At 43.0% G+C, this 25,252-nt stretch overlaps 3 protein-coding genes across 3 annotated transcripts in view; all 3 read right to left on the bottom strand.

The window, feature by feature from the left end:
• Positions 1-1,437: 1,437 nt before the first annotated feature.
• Positions 1,438-5,503, bottom strand: sumo3b (small ubiquitin like modifier 3b). The gene is made up of 4 exons (XM_084022796.1): positions 5,348-5,503; positions 4,200-4,328; positions 4,015-4,086; positions 1,438-2,728 (listed from the first exon to the last, which is right to left on the bottom strand). The coding sequence occupies exons 1-4, from the start codon at positions 5,366-5,368 to the stop codon at positions 2,663-2,665; spliced, it is 288 nt and encodes a 95-aa protein (XP_083878922.1). The 5' UTR covers positions 5,369-5,503; the 3' UTR covers positions 1,438-2,662.
• A 911-nt stretch (positions 5,504-6,414) lies between these two features.
• On the bottom strand, positions 6,415-9,597 carry pttg1ipb (PTTG1 interacting protein b). Its single transcript, XM_084022683.1, has 7 exons — positions 9,437-9,597; positions 9,115-9,170; positions 8,892-9,000; positions 8,344-8,446; positions 7,881-7,946; positions 7,548-7,594; positions 6,415-7,091 (listed from the first exon to the last, which is right to left on the bottom strand). The coding sequence occupies exons 1-7, from the start codon at positions 9,537-9,539 to the stop codon at positions 7,048-7,050; spliced, it is 528 nt and encodes a 175-aa protein (XP_083878809.1). The 5' UTR covers positions 9,540-9,597; the 3' UTR covers positions 6,415-7,047.
• A 2,013-nt stretch (positions 9,598-11,610) lies between these two features.
• The window catches only part of myo10l3 (myosin X, like 3), a 45,052-nt gene continuing 31,410 nt past the window's right edge, over positions 11,611-25,252 (bottom strand). Inside the window, exons 20-41 of the mRNA XM_084022770.1 lie at positions 24,242-24,366; positions 23,996-24,113; positions 21,218-21,324; positions 19,729-20,160; positions 19,601-19,631; positions 18,670-19,497; positions 17,721-17,844; positions 17,131-17,374; positions 16,928-17,023; positions 16,629-16,722; positions 16,025-16,080; positions 15,797-15,939; positions 15,509-15,703; positions 15,258-15,415; positions 14,678-14,801; positions 14,210-14,507; positions 13,898-14,105; positions 13,631-13,767; positions 13,358-13,481; positions 12,808-13,263; positions 12,498-12,689; positions 11,611-12,409 (exon numbers count right to left, since the gene is read on the bottom strand). Of these exons, the coding sequence (XP_083878896.1) occupies positions 12,305-12,409; positions 12,498-12,689; positions 12,808-13,263; positions 13,358-13,481; positions 13,631-13,767; positions 13,898-14,105; positions 14,210-14,507; positions 14,678-14,801; positions 15,258-15,415; positions 15,509-15,703; positions 15,797-15,939; positions 16,025-16,080; positions 16,629-16,722; positions 16,928-17,023; positions 17,131-17,374; positions 17,721-17,844; positions 18,670-19,497; positions 19,601-19,631; positions 19,729-20,160; positions 21,218-21,324; positions 23,996-24,113; positions 24,242-24,366 (4,395 nt within the window). The 3' untranslated portion in view covers positions 11,611-12,304. The remainder of the gene's footprint in view (positions 12,410-12,497; positions 12,690-12,807; positions 13,264-13,357; positions 13,482-13,630; positions 13,768-13,897; positions 14,106-14,209; positions 14,508-14,677; positions 14,802-15,257; positions 15,416-15,508; positions 15,704-15,796; positions 15,940-16,024; positions 16,081-16,628; positions 16,723-16,927; positions 17,024-17,130; positions 17,375-17,720; positions 17,845-18,669; positions 19,498-19,600; positions 19,632-19,728; positions 20,161-21,217; positions 21,325-23,995; positions 24,114-24,241; positions 24,367-25,252) is intronic.

Below are 25,252 nucleotides of genomic sequence, written 5' to 3' on the forward strand. Positions count from 1 at the left end.
TACATGAGAGGCCCCATGAGCAGGGGGCATTTAGGGTAAGATGTTTTTCTCCCCTCTGCCCTTATTTAATCACATATAATACTTTGTTCCAGATGAAAGCCTGCTAGAGAGCAGGTGGACCCCTATAAACCCCCCGGGTGCTCCTCAGCCCTTTGCATGTGTACATTTTTTCTCTATGATTGATTGTTGTTTGCTGGTTATCTGATTTAAACACAAGTTCATACATTTTTGACACATCAACCATCTTCAGGTCTCATGTCTCTTATCAGTTTAAAATGTGCTTAAGGGGTCTGGGGGCTCCGGTTGGGACTTCAGCCTTGTGAAGTGGGTTTCATTCACCAACAGATTTCTTCCTGCTGCTTAACACCTCTGCCTTTCATACAAACGTGTATATTAGTTATTCATATGAACATAAACTCATTATAATACGTTTCCCATATGAATTAGTAAATTAATTTATACTTAATGCATGCAAGTGACAGTGTAGTTGAACTAGTCACAATAATAAACAATTGGACCTCACTGTACACTGACAGCAAAGCCATGCATGGCATGGGACAGTGAATGAGCTTTAAAACAATAATAGTACAATAGTGCTGCCTTACAATGGTCCCTGACACAGCTGATGGTGACTCACAGCACAGCAACAAAAAAACATTAAAGCCTTGATAGAAATCTCGCCTGTTACACTCATCATCTGTGTGCTCTTATATATATAATCCATACAGCATACAGACCCAGGGAGGTTTTCTGGATGTATGGGAGGAGGGGGCACCTTGCAGCTGCATCTCTGGAAGGTCTGGGGAAATATGAGAGACTCTAGATATATCCACAAGGAAATATGAAATGCAAAAGAGATGCCAGAAATAAAGGCAGCACAATCAAACCACTGTGCGAGGAGGCTCACAGGGAGTTCGTTTGGCTGCTCGGTTAAGTAACATCTGTGAAATTCGGATCTCTTAAGTAAAAGAGGAATTGTGAAGTTGTGGCCCTCATAAGGCTGGAGAGGAGCAACAAATGTGTCTTTGTGTTCAGGAGACTTGTGTGATTTACACAAGTAGAGATGTAGATATAGCAAAGTGAATCTTCAGTTCAACAACGCCCCCTAATGTAGGTAAAGTGTATTGCCCAATCCGGAGACTATATTTTTATTATTAGATAACTTTCTCAAAATCTTTTAAGCTTAATTCCACAAGTGTTTTCAAGTAAGACTAAACAAATTGTGATATATTAGGGTGAAGGTGAAATCAACCTCACATCTGCACCTGATTCTATGATCAAACCACAGTGGAGGAATGACAATTTCCACATGGATTTTTATTTACGCCCAAGATGTGAAGATCTTCACGTTTGTTTGTGCACAGTGCAGTATATACCTAAACTACTAACTTTATAGCAGGTCTACAGAAATGGAAGGTAATATTTAATGCAAGAGGCTGAGTATCAAACTATATTTATTGTATACAGTATAGGGACAACAATTAATGTACAAATCAAAAAATAATTGGGAGGGGGGGGGGGGGGGGGGGGTATGGGTCTGTCAATGTCACCCTGCAAATTCAACAATGTTAAAAAATGAAGGTGGACATTCTTATAAAACGAGTTCTACCTACCAACACACAAGAGTCAAGCAAACTAAGCAGATTCGGGTAGATTTTAGACAAACGTTCCAAATTGGCAACAAAGCATTGACTCAATATTTGTTTATACACTGACTGAAATATATACCCTTAGATGGGGACACTATTTCTGGAGCGGTAAAGGTGAATTATTATGTCCTGATATGGTGGAAAGAAAGAAATGTAAGCATCAAGATAACTGCTCTACAGTGACAACAAAGCCCACTGCTAGTCACAGTAACCCTTCACATCTACATATTAACCAAAACCTCTTATAAAAGAACACTTTATTTAGATTTTTGGTCCAGGAACTACTGTACTTTATTTACCAATGAATAGAGGGGTGACAGTATTGAGGTAAATCATCCATATGGAACTTTCTCAGCACAAACATTCTTACTTGGGCCTGGAAACTTATTTTTAATGTTCCATAACAAAAAAAAGAAAAAACTACTAAAAGTGTTTTACTTGATATGTGTCATAATGTCTTTCCCCATCTACCGAGAGAAACCACAGGCTCCCATCAGCAGTTGTCATCGATAGCAATCCTATGAGGTACATTAATTAAAAATAGTTGAGCTCACCCTGAATTTAAATGCTCACAATGATCTGGAAAACTTAACAAAAAAAAAAACAAAAAAAAGGGCGGAAAGGGGATTTTGGCATGTTGTTCAGCTAACAGTTTATGAGACATGCATGAGGTCATTTCAACAATAAAAGAATGCAATTTTTTTTCATTACGAGCCATATCTGATCTGAGATGTGTCCCTGCCTTGGACAATTTCAAACCATCCATTTTGGTGAATAAAACACTTTTAAAAAATGACCCTGCATCTCAAAGTAAGGATTTGGCCCCAAATGAAAAACCTTAGACCTTCTTTTATGTTGTCAACAGCCTGACCAAAGTGTGTGTGTGTGTGTGTGTGTGTGTGTGTGTGTGTGTGTGTGTGTGTGTGTGTGTGTGTGTGTGAAACCGGGGGGGTCAAAACAAATACAACATGAAAATAATGATGTGGATGTTCTTCCAAGAGTCCACATCAAACTTAAGAAGAGACTCCTCCTGTCTGTTGTTGAAATACATCAATAGTGTCCTCATCCTCCATCTCCAGCTGTAATAACAAAAACAAAAAAAATATTTACAGCAAAGACATGATTATCCTCATAGGAGTAGAGCTCGAAGCCTCAATATGTGTTAATACACAGACAGAAACACGTATTGAAAAGTACCATGGACATATAATACAAATATAAGTTAGATCTGCTGTAGTTCCTGATTCAAATCAACATTTTTAGACAAATATATGGCGACATAGTTTTCAATTACAATTTTCAACATTTTCTTCTTCTGCTAAATAATAAAAAAAGAAGGTTTATCCTCACAGAGGGGTATTGTATGAAACTATTTGTTTAGTTTCAGTACCAGAAAGTCAGAATTATACCGATCATTATCCCTATATGCTTAAAGTTCTATGAATTGGCACTACTTACTGATTTTAATGAAAAACAATCGATTAATCTGAAATAAGTTATATAAATATATAAATTATATATCCATTAAAAAAAAATGTATGCATCCTGTATTTAATTTTTAAATCTTGCTCTATTCTTCACGTAATAGCAAACTACACAGCTTTGACAAATCAATCGTTGCAATATTTACAATTATGGCGACAACAGAAATGCACCACGATCAAGTTTTATTGAGTTACCTGCTGAAACATTTTGGAGCAGGGGGACATTAAGATCGCTCTAATACGACAGAAAATTTCGTGGGTTGCAATTACCATTTCTAATTTGATTAATGTGCATATCAATTAGAACATTGAGGTTTTAACGGTGGGAAACTGTTCATCACTTCACTGTCCAACCCAACATCTAACACAAATTAGACATGGCAAAGATATCGTATAGTTTGCAATTGCTTAAAGATTAACATTAAAAACCACCATCAGAGGTATAATCTGAAGAATTTCCATCTGTTGCTGGTTCCATCAGTAGTTCAACATTAACTACACTAACCTGAGTTAAACACAGAGTTATAATAGAAGACATGGAAGGATACTTTCTCAACTCCCATGGATTGTATCCATTCAGTTATTGTGCTAGGTAAGATGGGATACCAATAGAATACTGGCTATTACTGAATAAATACTCTACTAAACACGAACACTTCCTTTATCTCCCCATGTCATTAATGTGACAATACAAGTCTACTCTCCACCACACAGCTCAAGAGGAGTAACAGCAAACACAGGACACATTTGGACAGTGCATAAAAGGCCAATAACATGACACACGCTTGTGTTCCGATACATCAACCATTTGTGCTTAGAAATAACAATTCAAGAACAAACACACTGTTAAAAGTTAACTGAAGAATCCAGCTTTCACCAACCTGTGCAGGTGTGTCCGTTTCATTAATTGGCTGTCCATCAAACCTAAACCTTATCTGACGAATTGACAACCCCTGCAAGAGACAGAAAATAGTATGTTAAAATCCAGTTAAACAACAGTTGTGTTATTTAAAGTCCAGTGTTGTACATTGTTACCACAGGGATACACGTTTCGGGATGAGTTTACCTGTCTTTCGCAGTACGCCTTCATTAGTTTGCTGAGCGGGGTATGCCTTTTGATTTTGAACTGTACAACTGACCCGTCCTGACCAGCTACCTTGAGGTTAATGTGGTCGTTCTCCGTCTTCACTCCTTCCTGTGAAATCAACAAAAACGTCCATCAGCCGTAGCAATAACAGCATCCCTGTTATATTATTATTAAATCAGTAAATAGAGGTGGAATGTTGCAGCATTGTGCATGGTGTCACAAATTAATACAACAATTTATTGTACAAATCCAGTGGCCAAGCGATGAAGGGACACACTGCCTATGCAGGAATTGCAGGATGCTACATGGAGGAATTACATAGACTCCCACATGCTGATGATCCCATCAGGTTTTTGTTGTTGTTTTTTTTTTTTTCAACATTCAAAGTGGAACTAGTGAGTCCTGCTAACAAAACGATATAAATCCAAGGCAACAAAAACAGATGGGAATGTATTGAAAGTAAGACAATATTATTTTCAGGAAGACACCTCCGCTTCCTCTTCCTGCTTCAAAGATCTGCCGTGAGACACAGTTAATCTGACCACAGGTTCATTTGTTACACCGGCGTCTGGTAGTATGACGTGAATTTACAACAACTTTAACTTAAACAGCCCGCTAACGTAAGTGAGCTACCGCTACGCTAACAAGACACGCTTGGTCGTACGAGGAGGCTTCACCATCCAAACACAGCACCCACGCTCATTTCGGCTCTCCCTCTGGTTAGCATAGCAAGCTAGTTCGTATTCAAACTGGCGCAGAAAGACCTAATGGCGCAACTGAAAAACCCCCACAAATCATTCATTTCACGGGCAATCTCCGATGCCGACGTTCGCATATCATATTATATCAGTAAACCAGTGAGCAACTAGCAGCTGCGGATTTTTATATCAGCGTAACACAGTGCAAAACACAAAACGGTGCGCCGAAAGCCAAAATATCCGCAAATTGGTCAACCTTTGTTTTCTCCCCCGACCCGCTCAAATGCGCTATCTGTGACGCTAGCCTGGAAGCAGGGCTAGCTTAGCGAAAATGTGCTAGCTAACGTTAACTTGCAACTAGCGTCATTAGCAGCTAACGGCCAACACGAACAGAATATCCCCTCGAAGAAACACAGTACGGTTACTGACCTTTGGCTTTTCTTCGGACATTGTGCTATATTGCCGTGGACTTATGAATAACGCAGAGGCAGACTGTTAACGGTGAAGCTGGTTGTCAGTTCCTCCGGCTCTTTCGTTTGTACCAGGAGCGCGCACTGAAATTTAAAATGTAATTCGATCAAAAGGATCACGTGCTTCACTTTTCCTCGGGGCCGCGGATACGTGTGCGCGCAAGCTAATTTGCGCGTTCCCGCGAGATAGGTAAATCAAGGGCCTTCCTGTAGAGCCAGCCTTTAGTCCAGACCAGGGACTATCAAAAGCATTGAAGTAGAGATCCAAACTGAAACTTTAAACAGAACTTGAAGTGATGGTCAGAAACACAGCGAAGCAATTAGAACAATTAAGGTAATATTTCTTATAAGAAAGCAGATCATGATCAATACAAAATTTAGTTTTTTAAATAAAAAACTATACATTTTAACATTATTTTTGGACTATCATTCCCACATTTGTGAACGAAGAACATCAGATTTTTGAAATCACTGTGACTAAAGTAAACCACAAGTACTACTATGGTTTTTTGACCATGTTTAAGCTTGTCAAACACGGACTTGCGTTTAAAAAAACATCATGACTGTTATTTTTATATTGCATTTATCTATGCAATATTTTTTAGGGGTGCTGGGACTCAATTAAGGGCTGCTAAAGCACCCCTAAAATGGGATAGATATGCCTATGTGTTAAAGGATTTTGGAGTAAGGCTCATGCAATTTAGGATTTTACATCAATAGATCTAGTTCCTCAGTTGGTTACAGAGATTCACAGTGGGGATCTCACAGGTTTATAGTCTTAAGGGGACTCTATGTGGCCTATTAGCGGAGTTTCCTTGTCAGGAGGGTGACATACATAGAGTGAGATGGATGCACACAGATGAGGTGGATTTCCATGAGGGATTTATGGTTCTATTCTAGCTCTCAGTACTGAATAGTTTCTGTTGGAAATTGATTTACAATTAAAGAAATGTCTTATTCATTTCATTTCTGAGTGTTCACAACTTGTTTATCATAAAAAGCTGCATCATAATCAAATCCCTCAGATGTAGTTACATTTCTTTTATTGGTCTGACACAAATTCTGATCCTGATATTTATCCACAGATACAATAGCAAAAAAAAAAAAGAACATGTAAAATGAGTTACATGTGTTAAATTCACTTTTTATATAAAAATAAATGTTGTACTTTAGAACACGCATTGGTAAAATAATTTGAATTACAAATATATGAAAATTAAACTGCTAGTTATAAAAGAAGCACCACAAGCTCTGATCCACTCCAAAGGTGGAGAAATCTTACAATACTGCATTTTATGCTAAAAGACACAGTAATATTTGCATATCTTGGTGGACAAAATGTTTTGACAGGTTTTCCCATAACATCTAGTTTCCTGTGTGGACAGAAAAAGAGTTAACTGAACATATTCCTCTATAACCATTAATGCTAGCAATATGAAGCTGCAACATGTACAAAATATGAAACATTAGGTGAAGAGACTGTGTTTGAAATATAGTGCACACTCAGTCAAAATCATTTTTAGAACATCTTGGTGACATTGCTTTTGCAGACACTGAAATCAAATAGGATAATCACAGTTTATCACATGCTACAAATGTATCTCAATGTTACTGGCATCAATACAATCATCTTTCTTAAAGGAGTATAGCTGAGATTCTTCACTGATCGTTCATACGGGCGTATGGATTATCCTTTGTGACGCCTGAAAAGGACAACGGAGAACAAACCTTAATGACACATTGTATGGATACAAGCAGGGCAAACATCACTAGATTAGGGTTAAAACATATCCACATTAGTTAGCAAGTGTTTTCATGGTTGCATACAAAAAATCATTGCATTATGTTGGAATTGAATTCTAGTGTATCAGCTTTGTGCAGTGTTGTTTTTATCCAGTAGATGGAGCTGCTGGATCAAATTTGTTAATTTTTCTTCTGTTTTTGTTTATGAAGACTTTGTATGTTGTTCCCTATAGTTTCATCTGCTCAGATTTAATTATCTTTGTCTCATCTTTCCCACACGGCCACACCCTGTTATATGTTAATTTTTTTAGCCCTGTGCATGTAAACAAAGCTTTATGAAAACATGCATCTTTGATATTCCAACATTTACATTTATCAACCCACCCAAACCACATAACTAAGACATTAAGTCTTACCATATTTCTGCCTGATTTCATCATGTCTCAGCTGCATTTCTGTTCTCCTGTAGAGGAAGAAACAAAGACATGTTGTCGGACAACAGAGAACACTGGACACACTCACAGTGTATGAATCCTCAGTTAAGAATCAACACAAAGTACTGCTGTTGTATGCTGATGGTAAAAAACAAAACCAAGTTTACATTATAGATAGCATGCCAATTAAAAAAACAATAGTTTTCTGTTACAATGACAGTACCAGAAATGACTAGGGGTTTATATTTTGTTTACATGCATATACTGTATAGTTCAATTAGTTATTTTTAGATCTGCTCTTCAACAGCCATTTACTTTGTTTTCTGACGGCTCTTCCTTGCACGGGTTTGTCGCTCCACCTTTGCGTCTTCTCTCTTGTTCCTAGAATAAAGGAATATTATTTTATTATATGATTATATTCATATTCATCACAGTTGTGCTTTTGTAAATAAAAGCTTACATTCCAATATATATGCCGATATATATTGACATCTGGAGGAGACTGATGTGTGTGTGCGACTGTGTGTTTTGTATATATATATATATAAAATTAGTCATCAGTGTCCTCCCCATCCATTATTTAATTACAAATATTTTAGAAGGGGCAAGACCACGGCTAAATAGAAAGATCAGTTTTATTTTCAGAGCTAAGCTGCAGTTAGGCTCTTGGAGACAGTGGTATCAGGCAGGCCTCGCACAAAAACGGCCCATTGTGTTCGCCGTCCTCCTCCCTCCATGTTAAACCAGATTTCGCAGCCAAACTCTTCACGTGACTTACCCAATTCTCTCACACTTGCAGCAGCAGCAGCAGCAAACAAGAACGGCGACGATGATGACGCCACCCAGCACGGACATGGTGATGATCAAAATCTGGAAGTTTACTGGGAATCAAAAGGCAGAAGCAGAGAAACAGAAAATCACTCACATTGCAAATCCTATGAAATAGACACTACTTCCCCTTTTTGACTTTATTCAACCATTGCTGGTGGTTGGGGTCTTCTGGAGAGAATAAGCTCCATAATTGAATCAAGTAATTGACTCCTCAGTAGTTGTGACTATTAGTAATCTAAGAGTATCATTATCTAAAGAAAGTCCTATAGTAAGGCTGTAATTATTTTCATAATTGATGATTCTGCTGAATAGTTTCTCTAGATGGATTCATTGTTTTCCTTCCAAAATGTCAGAAAATAGTGATACATGCAAGTCACAAATTCCTAAAGCCCAAGGCGAGGCCTTCAAACAATAAATGGATTGTCGAAGTATAGTGGCCATTTCATTTTTGCGGGGTTAACCCAGATTCGAGGCCTACGGTTTGGTCAGCCTTACCCCAACACAACCCCCATCTTGCTTCACTCAAAGGACACATGCTGCTGGGGGGCAGGATGTTCCTCACCGGGTAGTCCATGCATTGTTTGGTTGGTGTGCACCACAAACACTGCAACGCATAAACAGCAACAAACACCGTGCTTAGTGTGGTTTCTTTGTCATTTATAGTAGTGCACAGAGACAGTCACAGGAGTTGTATGGGGCCGGAGTTTAGGAGACTTACTGTCACATTCTGCAGGCATTCAGCACAGCTGGTGTTAGATCTCAAGGCACAAGGAGCTGAAATGGAGATTATTTATATGAATGTAGGGCACAACGGCCCTCCTTTAAAAAGGCTTACAAGACAGGAAATACACATCTTACTAGAAGTTTTCTGCACACATCCAGACACACTGCAACAAGAAAAACTACCACTAACACGATATTTCGATAATTATCTTTGCTCCTCTGATTTTTGAAAATCCAGATGTCATGTGACCACCTCCTGACCACGCACATAAAAAAGCAGAACAAGGAAAAACAAAACCACACACACACACACTTACTCGGAGCTGGAGAAGGAGTCGGAGTCTGCGCCTCTGCGGTTCTAAAAACACCGCAGAAAAGCAAGGCAGCAACGAAGACTGAAGCTCCGCGAACTCCGGCCATGGTGAAAGGAGCGCGCGCCACCGAGTGCGTGGAAGCAGCGAGCAGCGAGCGGACGTTTCTTCCGAGGAGTCGAACTGGAGGGTGGACCTCCTCGTAAACAGCTGACGTCACGAACTCCTGACGCTGGTGTCATCAAAACAGCTGCTGGTTGAAAAATGAGTTTTGTGATAGGACGAATAGCTACTGTCCAAAAATGCCAGGTTGTTGTAAAAGCCAATTAGGAAAAGAGAAACCTGATCTTTAATTAATGACCTTATTAATATTAGTGATAGCTGATTTGTAAGTTACATCCATGAAAAATCCATCTTTTTCTCCACATTTTAAAGATATGAATTGCCTCAAAGTCACTTAAGTACATTAAGAATGAGTAAAAACCAAAAGTAAAGAAGTTCTCTGTACTAAAACTATATAAAAAACTCTATTAAATCCAATATAAGCGTATTTCCCAAAAGTGCATTGCCTAGGAAATGTGATTTTTTGCATATTGGCATCACAGAAAACAGAAAAACAAAGCCATTTGAACCCATGTATAAAACATTCAGTAAAGTGGGAGGCAGCTCTAACAGTCACCGCAAAACCATGTGCCGCTTTAACGGCAGGAAGGAAATACATTCACTTCAACACAGTATTTATCATAATTTACTGTAATCACATGCCAGTTCATTTCTCCACAGACTCAAAGTACAGACTATCGAATAGGCTACACAATGCAACAAAGGCTTAATTGGGCCATTAGTTTGGTTTGACTACAGCAAATAGCAGGGCTATATGATGGAGATGATGTGAGGTCACAGTAATAGGAATGCTTAAGGTATCATTTGTCCCACTTTAACAGGTGCATGCAGACTGTACAAGCCCACACAGTTCTGAGCAGAAGTCAAGTCAGACACGGAAGTGAACGCCTGTGTGTGGGTGCTGTGGATGCTTTTAACTGTGGTGCGACTTCAGACACAGACATTCATTTGGTGCAATCTGTTGGTGCAGGGTCAGCAGTGTCAATCCAAGAATGCATTTATTTTAATAGTTTTTTCTTTCTTCTTTTCTTCTCTCCTCTTCTTTTACACAAATACATGAATATGGGCCAAATCCCAGCTTTAGTGTTTCAACCAACATTTGCAGATGTTCTGTGTTAATGTTTGGCACCTGTTGCATACAGGTTGACATCCATGTTGGCACATTTACTGTATGCATAAGATTTTTCCTCTGCAAGACATGACAGTGAGACAGTAATAATAAATGCGAAAACATTTTTTTTTTCAAATACAATAATTTATTAAAGCATCTTTAAATTCTGATATAAAACATTTTCTGATCTTTCTTCTTCAAAACAATCAGAAATCTCAGGAATACAGTCATCGTCAATGGCAAGATCAGTCTCTGGTGTGGCCGCCAGCAGCTAACCAGGGTCGCCTAAGTGTGTACGATTGGAGAGCAATGGAAGACAGTGATGCAATGTGAAGTAAATACTAAGCTCATTATGTTTCGGATCATACTCTTATTACGAACTATACTGTAAGATGACTGGCGCAGGCATCGTTTGTGTTCATTTACATGGAGAGAGATAAATATCCTATAAGATTAATGAGAGGAACTGAGCTTCTTGGTTGTCAGGGGCAACACACCTAGGTTAATTTATGTTGACACAAGCTCAGAAAAAGGGCACAAAATGGACCAATAGTTAGTTATGGACAACGTGTCTGATTGCTGTGTCCCTGGATGCACAAATCCTAAAAATAAACTTACTAGGATAATGTTGTTCACCTCACTCAGTGCTTTTTTCCATTGAAACGTTCAGAAATAAATACCCCACCCGCACTGAAAAGCACTAACCCCCCCCCCCCCCCCCTAAAAAAACACATCCAAGGACATCTGTTTTAGCCACAAACCCTCAAGTCTGTACACAATAAAACAGCTCAACACAAAGTATGTGTTCTAGCAGAGAAGAGCAAATCGTTGGACTGATTTTTAGTAATGCCTTTTGAGGAATTACTCGACTGCAGTGGTTAAAGACGTTGCATCTCCACTGATGCAGTGGTCATTCATGTTGAATTTTCTTTTTGGAAAGATGGGGATGAGCTTTTTTTTTTTTAAGCACACATACCAGTGGAAGCCTTAACTACCACTGATGAAAAAACTCAACACAACAAAAATGTGTATTCCATACCTGAAAGGCCGCAAATAACTCAAATAAAAACTTAAATAAGGCAAGATGAGGGAGATAATCTCCCTGGGACAGTTACAGTATATTACGTGTTAACCTGAGGGAACCTCCATTCGGGAGAACATTCATCACAATGGGGCGCAATATCTGTAGAAATAAAACACCTGAATAAAAGGTCATAACTCAGTCTGTTAGCCACTGGAACACATTCTTTTATCTAGTCGGGATGGTGTTTAAAGAAGCACTTTTAGAAATGAAAAAAAGTCCTAATTCAGAATGTGTGCTTTGAAATGTGAGACAGGGTTTGGATTTCTTGGATATTAAAAAAATGGCTGAAATACATTTCAAGTAAGATGCGACAAATGAGCAGTGTAACTATTGAGATTGCATGGAGGGCACTCGGGACAACTAAAACTTTTCACCAGCAGTAGATCCGTTTTTTGTTTCTCTATAGAATGGAATCTATCTGGATTGAGTTTGTCTGTGTTGCTACGTAGCCAGTCAAAAGCTCTGAAACACAATCTCTGTCTAGTTTGCTCCTCTTGTGTCTTCTCCTCATGCTTAATCGTTACCCGTCGAGTACATTTCGAGTCCTGTGAGCCGATCAACGGATCCAGTTGGTTCCATAACTGGACACAGACTTCACACTGCAGCGCTTCTTCACAATCATGTTTATGTAGGCTTTCATGATCTTTGCGATCTCACCAACCTGACACGATAAAGATAAAAAGACAGTCAGTCAGCAGGGATCCTGTTTCCTCTTACAAACATCATCGAATGTTGTAAAGTTAACGTACCTGTGGTGTTTCAAAGAGCATTTCTCTCTCATCCACGGTGATCTTGTAGGTGCAGGGCTGCGGAGCGCCAAAGAAAATGATATGCTCATATGGGAAGGTCTCCAGAGGCTTGGGCTCTCCTCTCTTGTAGACGGACACGTTTTCAGCACTCACACTCAGCCAGAGGTCATGTGGGAAGCCTCCTTCTTTGCACTAGAAAGACACAAAACACAAGAAGTTCAAAACATCACCCAATGTATGCAGTTGCCTGGCAACTAGGGACGCACTGATCTGATTTATCAAGGTATCAATGAAAGACGCAGAAACATACCTCAACGTCAAACAATGTGGATCCATATCCAGGCCACTCCTTGATGATGGTCATGTATCTGAGCATGGCCTGGTGCTGGTCCAGACCATTGAGGCGGGACCATTTCTCCACGATGCTCGCCCTGGTGGCAGACATCTCCTCCTTTATCCACATCTCCAACATCTGCTCCTCCTCCAGGCGCTGCTTCTTCATCGAGCCCGTCTTCAACCCCCGTCGCAGCGTCCCGTCCAGGAAGCTGGTCCTCCGACGCTCCAGAGTTTGGCCTGACCCCGAGGCGCCACCCGTCTTGGTGAACTGGAGGATGCGACTGCGCAGGCGTCCCACTGGGTAGACGTTCTCCAGGCTCCAGGTGACCCTCGCCTTGTCTCCGAAAAGAAACTGAAGGCGTAGAGCGGCCAGATGCTGCAGGGTCTCCTCGCGAGCAGGGAAGTGGCCCCGGGTCAGACTCTCGTGGGCCTGAAAGAACAGCGAAATATTTATCACCATGAGCCCCAATTTGTGATTGAACAGACTCTCAATGAAGTGTAAGAGTTGTGAGTAAAACACACACCTGCTCAAACATAAATGCAAACTCCACTCCTTCTTTAGGCATGCTCTCCACGTCCAGGAAGCAGTAGAGTTTAAAATAGAGTTTCCAGTGGCCTTCATCCTCAGCTTCCTCACTGCCAGCAAGTCTGGTGGGAAAAGCACAAACCTGTCACTTACATGTCCATATTTTGATAATTTCATATCAACATGAGTACAATATTGTATGTAACAGGAGACTGCATTTATAATACTATTATAAAATATAATATATATACCCTATGAGCATTAAACATACCTTTCAAATTTAGCCAGAACATCAGCCACGAGAACCCTGCTTTCTACAGCTCGGTCAATATTGTTGTTGTGTTCAAAGAGTGCAAACATGTTCCTGCTGTCCTCCATAGCCAGACCTCGGATCAGCTTCTCCACCACCTGGACGGAACAAGCAAAGATAACAACGATCATGTATTAGCACGGGTCCTTTTCTTGTTAATAATCACAGTGATATCTTGCAGAGGGACATTCACATCAGCCTGAGTGGCAGTGACTGCAGCTTTCTAACCTCTCCAGCGGTGGTGTGTGAGTTAATGGAGATCTTGCAGGAACCTCCTCCGTGGCAGTACACTGTGGTGGTCATTTCCTGTCTGGTAAGCAGAGCCACAATTTCCTCTTGAGAGGGAACAAACTCTCTGTTCTTGGTCTTCTTCAGAGACTCGCCGACGAAATGGGCGAACATTTCGATCTCTGTACCGGGGAACAGCTCCTTAATCCTGAAAACACACAAAGACAGTGAAGTAGAAGTTTAAACCCCCGTGACAATCTGTGACCACAGGATTGGTACGAATCATAGCATGCGCCAGGAAATACACCGCACCTTTTGAGGTGAAACTTGAGGTAGCGTAGGATGCCTCTGCTGGGGAGGAAGGTGCAGCACATGCAGGTCAGGAGATGCCAGTGGGCGCGGTTGGCAGGACTGTTTGGGTGCGGGACGTGATTGGTTTGTTTGATCAGCTGACAGTAGACCTCATCTCTTAATCCCCTCAAGTCCTGACAGGTCTGCAGGATTCCCTGGATGATTGGTACAGGGTCCGACACAGCCTCCATCTCCTGCAGCGAGTTGAAGATCTTCACTGCCTCATCCTGCAGGCTCGTATAGCCCTTCTCCTTTTGCACTGGGAGACAGGAAGACAGGGGATTTATAAGAATGACATAAACAGAAACATGCCTGTATTAAGGTACATGTTATTGCAAAAACAAAAAAAATCTAAGTCATTTTGTGTAACCCCCAACAATGCAAATAGATTATCTAATTTTGTCCGTAGCTGCAGGCCACGGCACTCACAGTGGACGCTGACATCTCCATAAGGCAGAGGTAGAAGAGGGGAGTGCAAAGGATGCTGGGTATATCGCAGGATGGGGTTTCTCCAGTATGTCTGCTCCACAGCCTCCACGTTCAAACTGCTCTCCTGGACAGACAGAAAACAGGTTCAGCAATCTTAAATAGAACATAAATTACCTTTACAACGAGGTAAAGCATTCTTAAATAGGGAGATGTTTTTATTTACAGGAAGTGACCAGTCAGTTTAGGACATTTAAAAAAGAAGTCATATCATTATTAAAGCTAGGAAACATGGAAGCTCACAGATCACGGCACACACTCAGTGAGTACAAGTACCTCACTTTACTACAGTGTGTGTCCCTGCCAAAGGTTTGCATGACTGAAAAGAATTGGAGTTCAAATAATATCAATATGTTAATGACATGTCATGCAGAATTATTTGTGAAATTGTTATTGGCACATTTATTGCGACGCATCAAACCTCGAAGTCAGACAATAAACACAGACTAGCAGCTATTGGCAGGACATTGGTAAAAAAAAAACTACATTGAAAGAAGAAGGAGGCCAATTCATCCTTTAATACCTTGATGTCCCTGATGAGTTGTTGTGTTGGTGTTTCAATGGGAACTTTGCTATCTATCGCTCCCTGTATGGCATTCGCCCATCGCATGGCTTCGTTCAGCAATTTGCTGTAAAGGCGGTACGAGTGTTTACGGCCGTGGATGATTATATTCCAGTAACCTTGGGGAACAAGGCAGACAGTTAGTATATTTCTGTTTCAAGAATATTTCTGATCCTCCAAATGACTGAGAGTAATGTGGACCAGGAACTGACCAGTGTCCTTGAAGACCTTCTCATCTGGCTGCACCACAGAGCACAGACTGTTGAGGACCAGAGTTCCCAGTTTGGAGGCGCTGCGCTCCGACGACTTATAGTAGTCCAGAGAGTTAGTGGTGAGAACGAACCAGCGCTTCTTCAGTTTCAGAGATGTGCTTTTGGCTCCTGACTTCATCTCTTTATGCAGCCAGCCTTATGCAGGGGAAAAACATTGTTAATCCTTGTTAATATTTAATGCAGAAACTTATCCGCCGTGTGTGGAGGTACATGTATGCCTCAACTGACCTCTGACTAAGAATTCCTGTCCGTCGACCCTGATGTCTCCCTTGGATTTCTGCAGCAGGCCGATCCAGTGGTGCATCTCCTCAGGTGTGTCCGTGTTGCAGTGGATCACCCGGTTAACCGTGATGATCACAAATGAGTTTGGTCTGCAAAACGGAAGAAGTTATAACATGTGCATGCTTGTCATACAACTCCGACTGCTGCTTAAATACATCGTTGGCCTTTCCTCACCTGTCTGGGTTGTCCGATGCACAAACGGAATCAATCAAGCCCACATCCAGTGTGCCCTGGTCAGAGAGAAAAGGGTAGAATCTAAATGTTATTAGCCGTTCACCCATTTGCAAATATAACCCTTTCTTCAAGGTGGGTAGAACACCTTGTGAGTTGTACACCACGTGTTTCCTTTGTGTTGCGGAGATTAATTTCCCTGAAGATCCAATTTCAACCAAAAAAAAAAAGTCCATTCCTGCACACATCTATCGCCTCTGATTTATTTAAAGAGTAGAATTTTTGAACACAAGGACACTCGAGGGACCCGTAACTGCTGGAGTTGCAAAAAGAGCATAAATTACATTTCCATCTAATACAGCTTTGTCTTTCCATCCTTTGTTATCCCGTTACTTTTTCTAACTCATTGTATTTGCAAATCAGCAAAATACATGAATCTTTTATTCTTGATACAAATGAACAATGACACACCATGTGTGTGTACTCTGCTTATTTAGCTTAAATTACTATATGACAGAAATCTAGGCCATCATACTTCAGTTCCATGCTTCATCATTATAGCGTTGAGGCTGGGGCCCAGGCATTAGAGAGGGAAAACAGCACTAACCACTGCATTCTTTGGGTTGGCCTGTTCATGGTGCATCTCCATGAGTTGCTCCGGGCTGGCGCTGTGGACCCGACTCAGCACATTGAACCAACCACTGGATGGGGGTCGGAGGGAGTTCAGAAAGTAAAAAGTCAGCAAACATATAATTGAAAATTACACCGTGAACTTCCGCTGGCAACCACAAGGGGGAACTTTATTTCCACGCATGGCTTTTTTACAAAGAGACGATGACAAAGTGAAACCCACAACGCAGCCACAGTTAGTTGATGATTTCTATAGTATCTATAGATGCAGTGTACCTGGCATCTTCTGGAGACTCCGCATAGATGTGGTAGGTCCTCTCATCAGTCACAATATTCAGTGCATTTTCCTTCTCATGATTGTCCACTATCTCCCTACAGACAGACCCGGAGGAGAACAAGAGTAAGTGAACCACAGACTGTTATAAAATAAGTTAAAAAGGTAAGAGAATTAACCCCAATGACTGAGAACAGGGTCTTACTTGGCTGTGCGGATATCTATGGTTCCTTTCAGCTTCTCCTCGCTATCACTGTCAAAGTACATGAGCTTCGACTCCCGCAGAACGAACCAGCGCATCTTCCAGTTGCGGCGAGACAACGTGGACATTCCTCCTCCTTTCTTGTAAAGCCACCCGGATTTGAGGGAGTCCTGCTTGGCCCGAAACCACATGAAGGTCTCGTCCTTCAGGACACACCAGCGCCGACGCCACGGGATCATCAGACCACCTGAAAGAGGGAAAGGCGCAGAGAGCAGAGTGAGAAAGAAATTGCGTGTATTTGTGTTTTATGTAACAGTAAAAACACACATTAAACAGGTTTAATATCACCCACCAACTTCCATACATCTGACATTCATGCATGCATTATCCGGATATAAACACACAATATGTACACAACAGAAATAAACTGCATATAACGGTACTAAAACATAAATAAACACAGTGAACGAGCAAGAAACAAAGAAAGCCTGTTTGACATTTCTATAAATGATGAAACAACTAGACATGCTGCGTTCAGCTGTGCAGAAATCATCTGCATGCCTGCTGGGCAGTGGCTTGGTAAAGCTACTCACTCTTCATGTAGAGATAGCCGTGGAAGTATGGAGGCCCAGTGCCATTCAGCAGATTCACTCTCCCATTGGAAACTTCCTCGTCTGTGTCCACGTAGCCGTCATTGTCCTCGTCGCTGTCAATGAACTGAAACACACACGGCAACGTTTATAACCAAACATGTCCTGCATGAGAATACTGTGACCTACATAAGCATTTTTTATATATATTCAAATGTTTATAAATTGCACATTTGTGAGGTGATTTCAAGAAAGAGCTGGTTTCTCATTTTATTTACTGAAGACTACAGGAAGTCGGAGTCTTTATTATGCAATTTCAGTACCTAAATCTGGGTCCAAAATCTGTCTGACCTTGTTGTCAATCAACCTCGCCATAGAATACACACACACACACACACACACACACACACACACACACACACACACACACACACACACACACACACACACACACACACACACACACACACACACACACACACACACACACACACACACACACACACACACACACACACACACACACACACACACACACACACACACTTCTCTCCCTTTGACATTTTGCTGACCTGACAGTGGGCTCTATCTGCTTGACTTGCAGTATCTGGGAATAGATTCACACTCTCATCAGCAGAGCCAAAACAAATAATCGCAACAGTGTTTCACTGTGATTCTAACATGAGCTGAGCCTTTGATATGTTAAGAGGAGATCCAGGCTTGCACTTGTTCGTGCACACACTGCATACGCAGTTTAAATGGTGAGTTAATGCATTGGGAGGGAATTATAGCAAGAGGAAAGCAATGTGTGTGAGAGTTTATGTGTGAATGTATGGAAGTGGTTCAGTTCAACTCCATTTTTCTCCACTTTTTGGGGAAACAATGATCCTCCGAGTGATTACACAACAGGATTAGATATGTAGCACTTGATTCTCAGCCTGTTAGTTCTCACCGAGTCTGAGCTGCCTCTGAAGGAGTCCAGGCTGTTTTGGGTGCAGGAGGATTTTCGCAACACCTCCTCATCTGTGATATGGCCGTCATTGATGCTAGCACCTGAGCTCCCATGAGCCTCCTCAAACTCCTCCTGGTCGTAGTCCGACTCTGGGTCCGGCAGGTTTGAGTGGGATGGCTCCTCGCTCACAGCCTCAAAGTCTGACCCCTTACTCGCTCTCTGGCACAGCCCCCTTTCTCCATTAGTCACTACAGGGGGAGGGGGGGGTCTGGAGGTTCGGGAATCTGTGAGAGCAGGACCATGACTCAGTCCATTGGGGGTCACTGGGGAGAGCTTTGCCGGTGCAGGAGAGGAGGCAGAGGAGGGGGTAGCGACTTGTCCTTCTGCAAAGGCGGGCGGGGGAGGGGGAATACTTTGGAATACTTCCGTGTCCAGAGGAACCGCAGCCGGAGAAGGGAAGTCAGGCAAAGGAACGCACTCGTCCTCAGCGTGGAAACCCTCGTCCACCTCCTCCTCGGCCAGAGGGGCTGTAGATTCTGTCGGGTCGTGGAGGTTTTCCTCACTTGAGAGCGATGGCTCCAAACCACCAAAGTCCAGGAGTTCCAGAAACTCAGTAGCCACGCGGGAAGCTTCCTTCTCCAGTCTGTAGATCTCCGCGTCTCTCATCTGCCGTAGCTCCTCGTGGGACACGTCTCCGAGAAGGGACACGCCGTCTTCCTGCTGCTGCTGCAGACGCTCGATCTCCCTCTCCAGCCGCAGGATCTCCTCCATCTGACGACTCTCCTCCTCAGAGGTCTGACTGTGGGACAGAGTCTGGGACAGCTCTTTCTGTAGATCGGACAAGGAAATAGGAAGACATAGAGAGAGCAAACGTTTAAATACTGAATGCCACCACATTCACAGCTCATAATGTGTTCTGTTATGTAAATACCTTCTGACAAACGCCATTCACCAGGGAGTTCCTAAAAAACAAAGTCAAAATATAAAACATTTGGGATGACAGACGCAGGGACAATCATCTGATCCTAATAAATCGTTGCAAAGCGTGAATTACTCTACCTTTTCTCTTCTGCTGTAGCTGCCATTTTCTGCTCTTCCTCTTCCTCCTCCATCAGTCTCAGCTCCTCCTTCCTCATCAACTCCTCCTTTTCCTCCCTCCTCTTCATCTCCTCCTCCACGAGCCTCCGTCTCTCCTCCTCCCTCTTTCTCTCCTCCTCCTGCTGTCTCCTCTCCTCCTCCATCTTTCTCCTCTCCTCTTCTACTCGCCTCCTCTCCTCTTCTTCTTCCCTCTTCCTCCTCTCCTCCTCTTCCTCTTGCTTCCGTTTCTCCTCCTTAAGCTGGCGATGGAGGGATCGGGCCAGCTGGCCTCTGTGATGTTTCTGCAGGATGATGGTGGCGAAGCGCAGGCGCAGGAAGACGCGTCTCCAAAAGTGAGCGCGGTAGTTCTTCTGGATGGTGATGACGCTGGACTGAACCCTCTTATATTGTTTCCTGATGAGAAAATCAAACACCCACCTTTCAATCAGGCACGACCCCATATTCAAGCCAACATTACACTAGTAAGAAAGCCGGTACATTGTGAGCTGTGCAATGAGCTTCCATTGTGGCCTGCTGTGTTTAGCCCTGTGACTAAGCCCCATCACTCACACACTGCTCATGCACTGAATACACACACATAAACACAAAAACACACAACTTGCAAACAGGACCACACACACGGCTCTCACTCTCTGACCCGCAGCCTTGGCCTAGTCTCCACAGCAATCACTCCATGGCCTCTGACTGGTCCGCAGGACAGAGATAATGTTACACGTAATAATACAAAGGCTTTGCTTGTGTCTTTAGGGAACTTCTCTAGCTTCCGTCTTTACTATGTGAGGGGAAGGGGGAACTCACAACCTGAACACTGTCATCAGACCCATTATGTTCTCCCGACGGAGCCTTTCAGAGAACTGTATGTGACCATATATGTTGTAGCACGCAGGTGTAATTACATCCCTCAGGGTGTCTGCATGCACAGGTTTTTTAACCGCAGTAGTGATAGATGTCTTCCTTTCTGACAGGCAGAGTGGAGAGCGAATCAAATAAATTAAATGTGATGCTCCGAGTTATCTTTGCACCTACAAGATTTTTCCTTTGCTTATTTTGGAGTTCATGATTCCACACACCTGTCTATAAGACTTTCTAGAGTGCAGGAAGTCTGCAGTGAATATTCTCCAAAACTCTGTATTGCATAATTGTTATCATTGGAAACTCTGGTGTCTTGACTAAACTTTTTTCGTGGCCCACCAGCAAGTTTTATGAGATTAAAAACCTCTACACCTTTATTGCACTTGAGAATCTGTGAAACAACTTCTGTGCTGATACTGTGTTACCCACATTACACACACACACACACACACACATACACACACTCTCACACAAGGTAAACGTGTGCAATGGCATGCACGTGTACATACACATGCTGCACACCTCGATTACAAAACAAACACTGTCAACTGCCGCTGCCACTCAGCCCTCCACCCCTCCTCCACACGCCACCACTCACCTTGCCACATAGCTGAGGATGTGGGCGCGGATCACCATGCCAGCCCTGCGCCGCACCTCTTCCCTCTCCTTCTCCAGCCTTTGCTCCAGGGCCTCCTTCAAGAACACCTGCGGGACGAGCAGCGCCACGGCCGACAGGGAGTGACAGAGACAGAGAGACACAGAGAGGGAGGTTAGGGAGGGAAGGAAACAGGATGGGCTAGTTCCTCTTCTTGGTAAGGCTGTAAAAGAGGGCCCACAGAAATGTGGAGAGCCCCTGTTGTCTGTTGGCAGCACCCTGTGCCCAGTGCAGAGGAAGCTGTGATGCAGTTGAGGCTAGCAGGCTAGCTGCTCTCCCTGACTGCAGAGCAGAGCAGAGGGGAACACTGGCACTGGGACTGCAATGTCGCTGCTAATGTCGCTGCTGCAGAGCCTTATTGTGTTCAGGCGTCCTTCCTGAGCATTTCCCTACTGCTGCTGCTGCTGCAGCTGCTGCTGCTGCTACCACTGCGTTGGTAGCTCGACTGACGTGCACAGGCAGAAAGCCACAGAGAGGGAGGGGAGAGGTAGGGAGAGGAGGGATGGAGGGATGAGGGGGAGGGATGGTGGCTGCTGTCCAGATAGAAAGCCACACCCCTCCTCGCTCTTATGAAGGAAAGAGAAAAAGTTAAGTTAACCCTTCCCTCGCTCCTGGAGACTATCTGTTGGCAGTCTAGAGGATCAGCTCGGCTGTGTGTGTGTGTGTGTGTGTGTGTGTGTGTGTGTATGTGTGGGTGGGTGTGTGTGTCCCAGATGTTCCACTAATCAAAGGAACTCTGCTTGCCCCTGTAAAGTCTGTGAGAGGAGGAAGCTTCCTCTTCGTCCACATCCTTCCCTCGTCTGTACAATAAGTCTCATGCGTGTGCACACACACACACACACACACACACACACACACACACACACACACACACACACACACACACACACAAACACAAACACAAACACACACACACACACACACACACACACACACACACACACACACACACACACACACACACACACACACAATTCATGCAATGTCACCCAGGCCCCCAATTCTGGGCAACACACTTCCTCTGCACACAATCAGCACGTATATAATTACACACAGATTGTTTCTCCAAAGGAAATGTAGCCCCCTTCTGTCTCTCAGCCCCCTTTCCCACAACCCACACTACCCTATTTCCTTGAGCCCAAAAATATTACACTGCCATCCAAAAACGCAACCATGGACAGTTGACACAGACTCTGTATTCATTTTAAAAGTCGAGCCTCATTCTCCTTCTATTTCTATATAGTGTAAGTCATCGGCACAGGCGGCCAAAGGTCAAAGTGCTGACCCCTGGATGCATAATGAAGTTTGATCCACACAGAGGAAACATTTATTTCTCTCTCTGAAGCCTGTAATGCACAGTGACTCCAGAGATGTATAATGCGTGCATGTGTGACAACTTTAATATAGATAGGCATGTGCACATTAGGGTTTTTTTCACCGGTTATAAACTCAATAAGAACCAACACATCAAACAATTTTGGTTGAGACGTATATTTCAACATACGTGGAGCCGACACTATTCATAGTGTGCCAGCCGAAGTTACAGCCAAAATGTCCGATAACTTTCAAATGTCTCAGTGATTTAATGGCTACAGAGGAACCCCAACTTAAGAGCAGGAAGTAACAGTGGGACAAATGCCTATAAAGCTCTTATTCATAGCCTCTTTTTGCTGTGTAGTCCACCTATGCTGAGTCCAACATGAAGCAAAGAGGTTTTGCTGTCCAGATCCAACAAGTCATTAAAGGTTAATCATTCCATGAGTGCAGAGAAAAAGAGAGGGAATTGCTTCAGGGAGTTGGTGATTGTTTGAAATAAAGAGGCTTGGAGAGAAAAGGAGAGAATGATGGAAAATTAACTGCGTAGATCATAATGCTGTGATAACTTTTCTAAAAGATAAATGCATGACTTTCCACTACCCTCTGCAACGCTTCATCACCGCCTGCAAATCGCTCACCAGGAGTTAAGTTCATTAAATCAACAGTTCTCCGAGTGTCAAGAGGCTAACACTCTTCCAGCTACAATCAGGCTGCCTCAGGATTACTGTAAGCCCCCGCGCTGGTTTACGGTTACAGTAACAGTTGTTGGTGTCGGGGGGTTTTTAAGGAGTAGCCGTGTAACTCTGTAGTTGTCAACAGGAGAGCAGAAGATTGACCACAACCGGCCAGAAAAATCTTTGGGACATGAGTCACGGCTGGGGCCGTCCAAACTGTGGCACACATTAACAGCTTGGAAATGACAGCAGCTTGACTTCGTGAGAAAGAATCCGACCCAGAAGACACCCGATTGAACCAATAGGCAAAACCGGAATTTCTATTTTAACAAAAGCTTAAAAAACGTGCTTTCTTACTCGTTGAACATGTTTTAAAGAGTATGTAGGAGACTGACTGGTGTACTGTGTCCTTCTTACGGGAAAACGTGTGTGTGTGGGTTTGCACTTGTGGGTGGGCACAAATATCCATCCACACAGTTGCATTATGGGGAATAGTATTCCATTTTGGAGAGAAGAAGCTGGTTCCCGCAAAGTAAAACAGAACATTTTAGGGTTAGGGTAGGCTTTGTTTGTGCATAATGTTGGGATACAGGGTTAAGGGTTGGGGCAGGGTTTGGGTTGTGGTTATGGTTTCTTCTGTGAGTATCCAGGGCATGAAACTAAGTGAAAACAATGTCCTCCTAAGTGACAAAAACAAGTTTGGGCATGTGTTTGTGTATGCATTCTCCACCTTTGTCTTCCCCAGCTGCCATTCTGCCTTGGTTTTGTCGTGCAGTGTAAGAAGCTCCAAGCAGCTCTCCTTCTCATCATCCGAGTGGCTTCTATTCTTCAGGATCATCATCTCGTACCTGTGGAAACACACACACACATAGATAAACAGACCAGTACATGTGTGTGTGTGTGTGTGTGTGTGTGTGTGTGTGTGTGTGTGTGTGTGTGTGTGTGTGTGTGTGTGTTGCCTTAATATTTTGCTGACCTGCTATAGAAGTCCTTAAAGGTTCTACGGACGGGGAAGCCAGCCCTACGGATCTTCACAGTCTCCAGCATCCCCGAGTATCTCAGCTGATTCAGGACCACGTCAGGGTCAAACAGGTTGGCCTTCTGTAGAAGACAAACAACCAAAATGCCTATTCAATCCCCTGAAAGACAGTTTTATGCTTACTTGATTAAGCCATTTTTCAGCTGCCTGCAGCTCTTACTGAGCACAACTGATGTCTGTGAGTGAAAGATGTGGGGCAGCTAAACACCGCAGGCAAATGTAATCCTCCACTGTTGAGCCCCACACCTATTCAAAGCATCTCACCGCTGAGTCGTGTTTAACTTGAACTCATAAGTAAATTACCATGGAGCGTGCTATCATTTTACATTAACAATCAGGTTACTGCGAAGAAAACACGCCATCAGAGAGAAACTTGAATGGTGTTGTGCAAGACCTGGCCACCCGGGTAGGCCTTTCTTTGGAAGAACCAGTGGCATTGTTCACAGCTCTGCATTACCAATGATCCTCACAGGTCTGCTTATCGGAGAGGATCGGTGATGTCTGCTGCCTTACACCTCTACACAGCCTGCCTGGTCGGTCACAGGGACCGCACGAAGGCCATTGTCACGCAGAGGGCTGACCAGCGCTGCATAAGCCCCGCACAGGATCACGGCATTCACCAAATGTGTCAATCTAATTACAGGCTAATGCTACTATGCATGGAAACAGACACACTTGGATACAAAGGCATGCATGCATGTGTTCGTGTTCATTATCAAACTCAAATACACACACATAAGCATGCAGCCCCCCCACCCCCAACCCGAGCTCTGAACTCTGCTCTTTAGCAGAGGATTTAGGCAGCTGAAAGAGGTGCTATATGTTGACTTGCTTGAGTGAAAACAAGCTGACCCTTGGCTCTGTGACATTTTCCCCAAGGAGGGTGGGTGCATGTAAACCATACAAATACATTGTATGTGCGTGTGCGTTTGCATGCACACAGTCTTG

Source organism: Eutrigla gurnardus, assembly GCF_963514095.1.
Source record: "Eutrigla gurnardus genome assembly, chromosome: 12".
Taxonomy (NCBI): domain Eukaryota; kingdom Metazoa; phylum Chordata; class Actinopteri; order Perciformes; family Triglidae; genus Eutrigla; species Eutrigla gurnardus.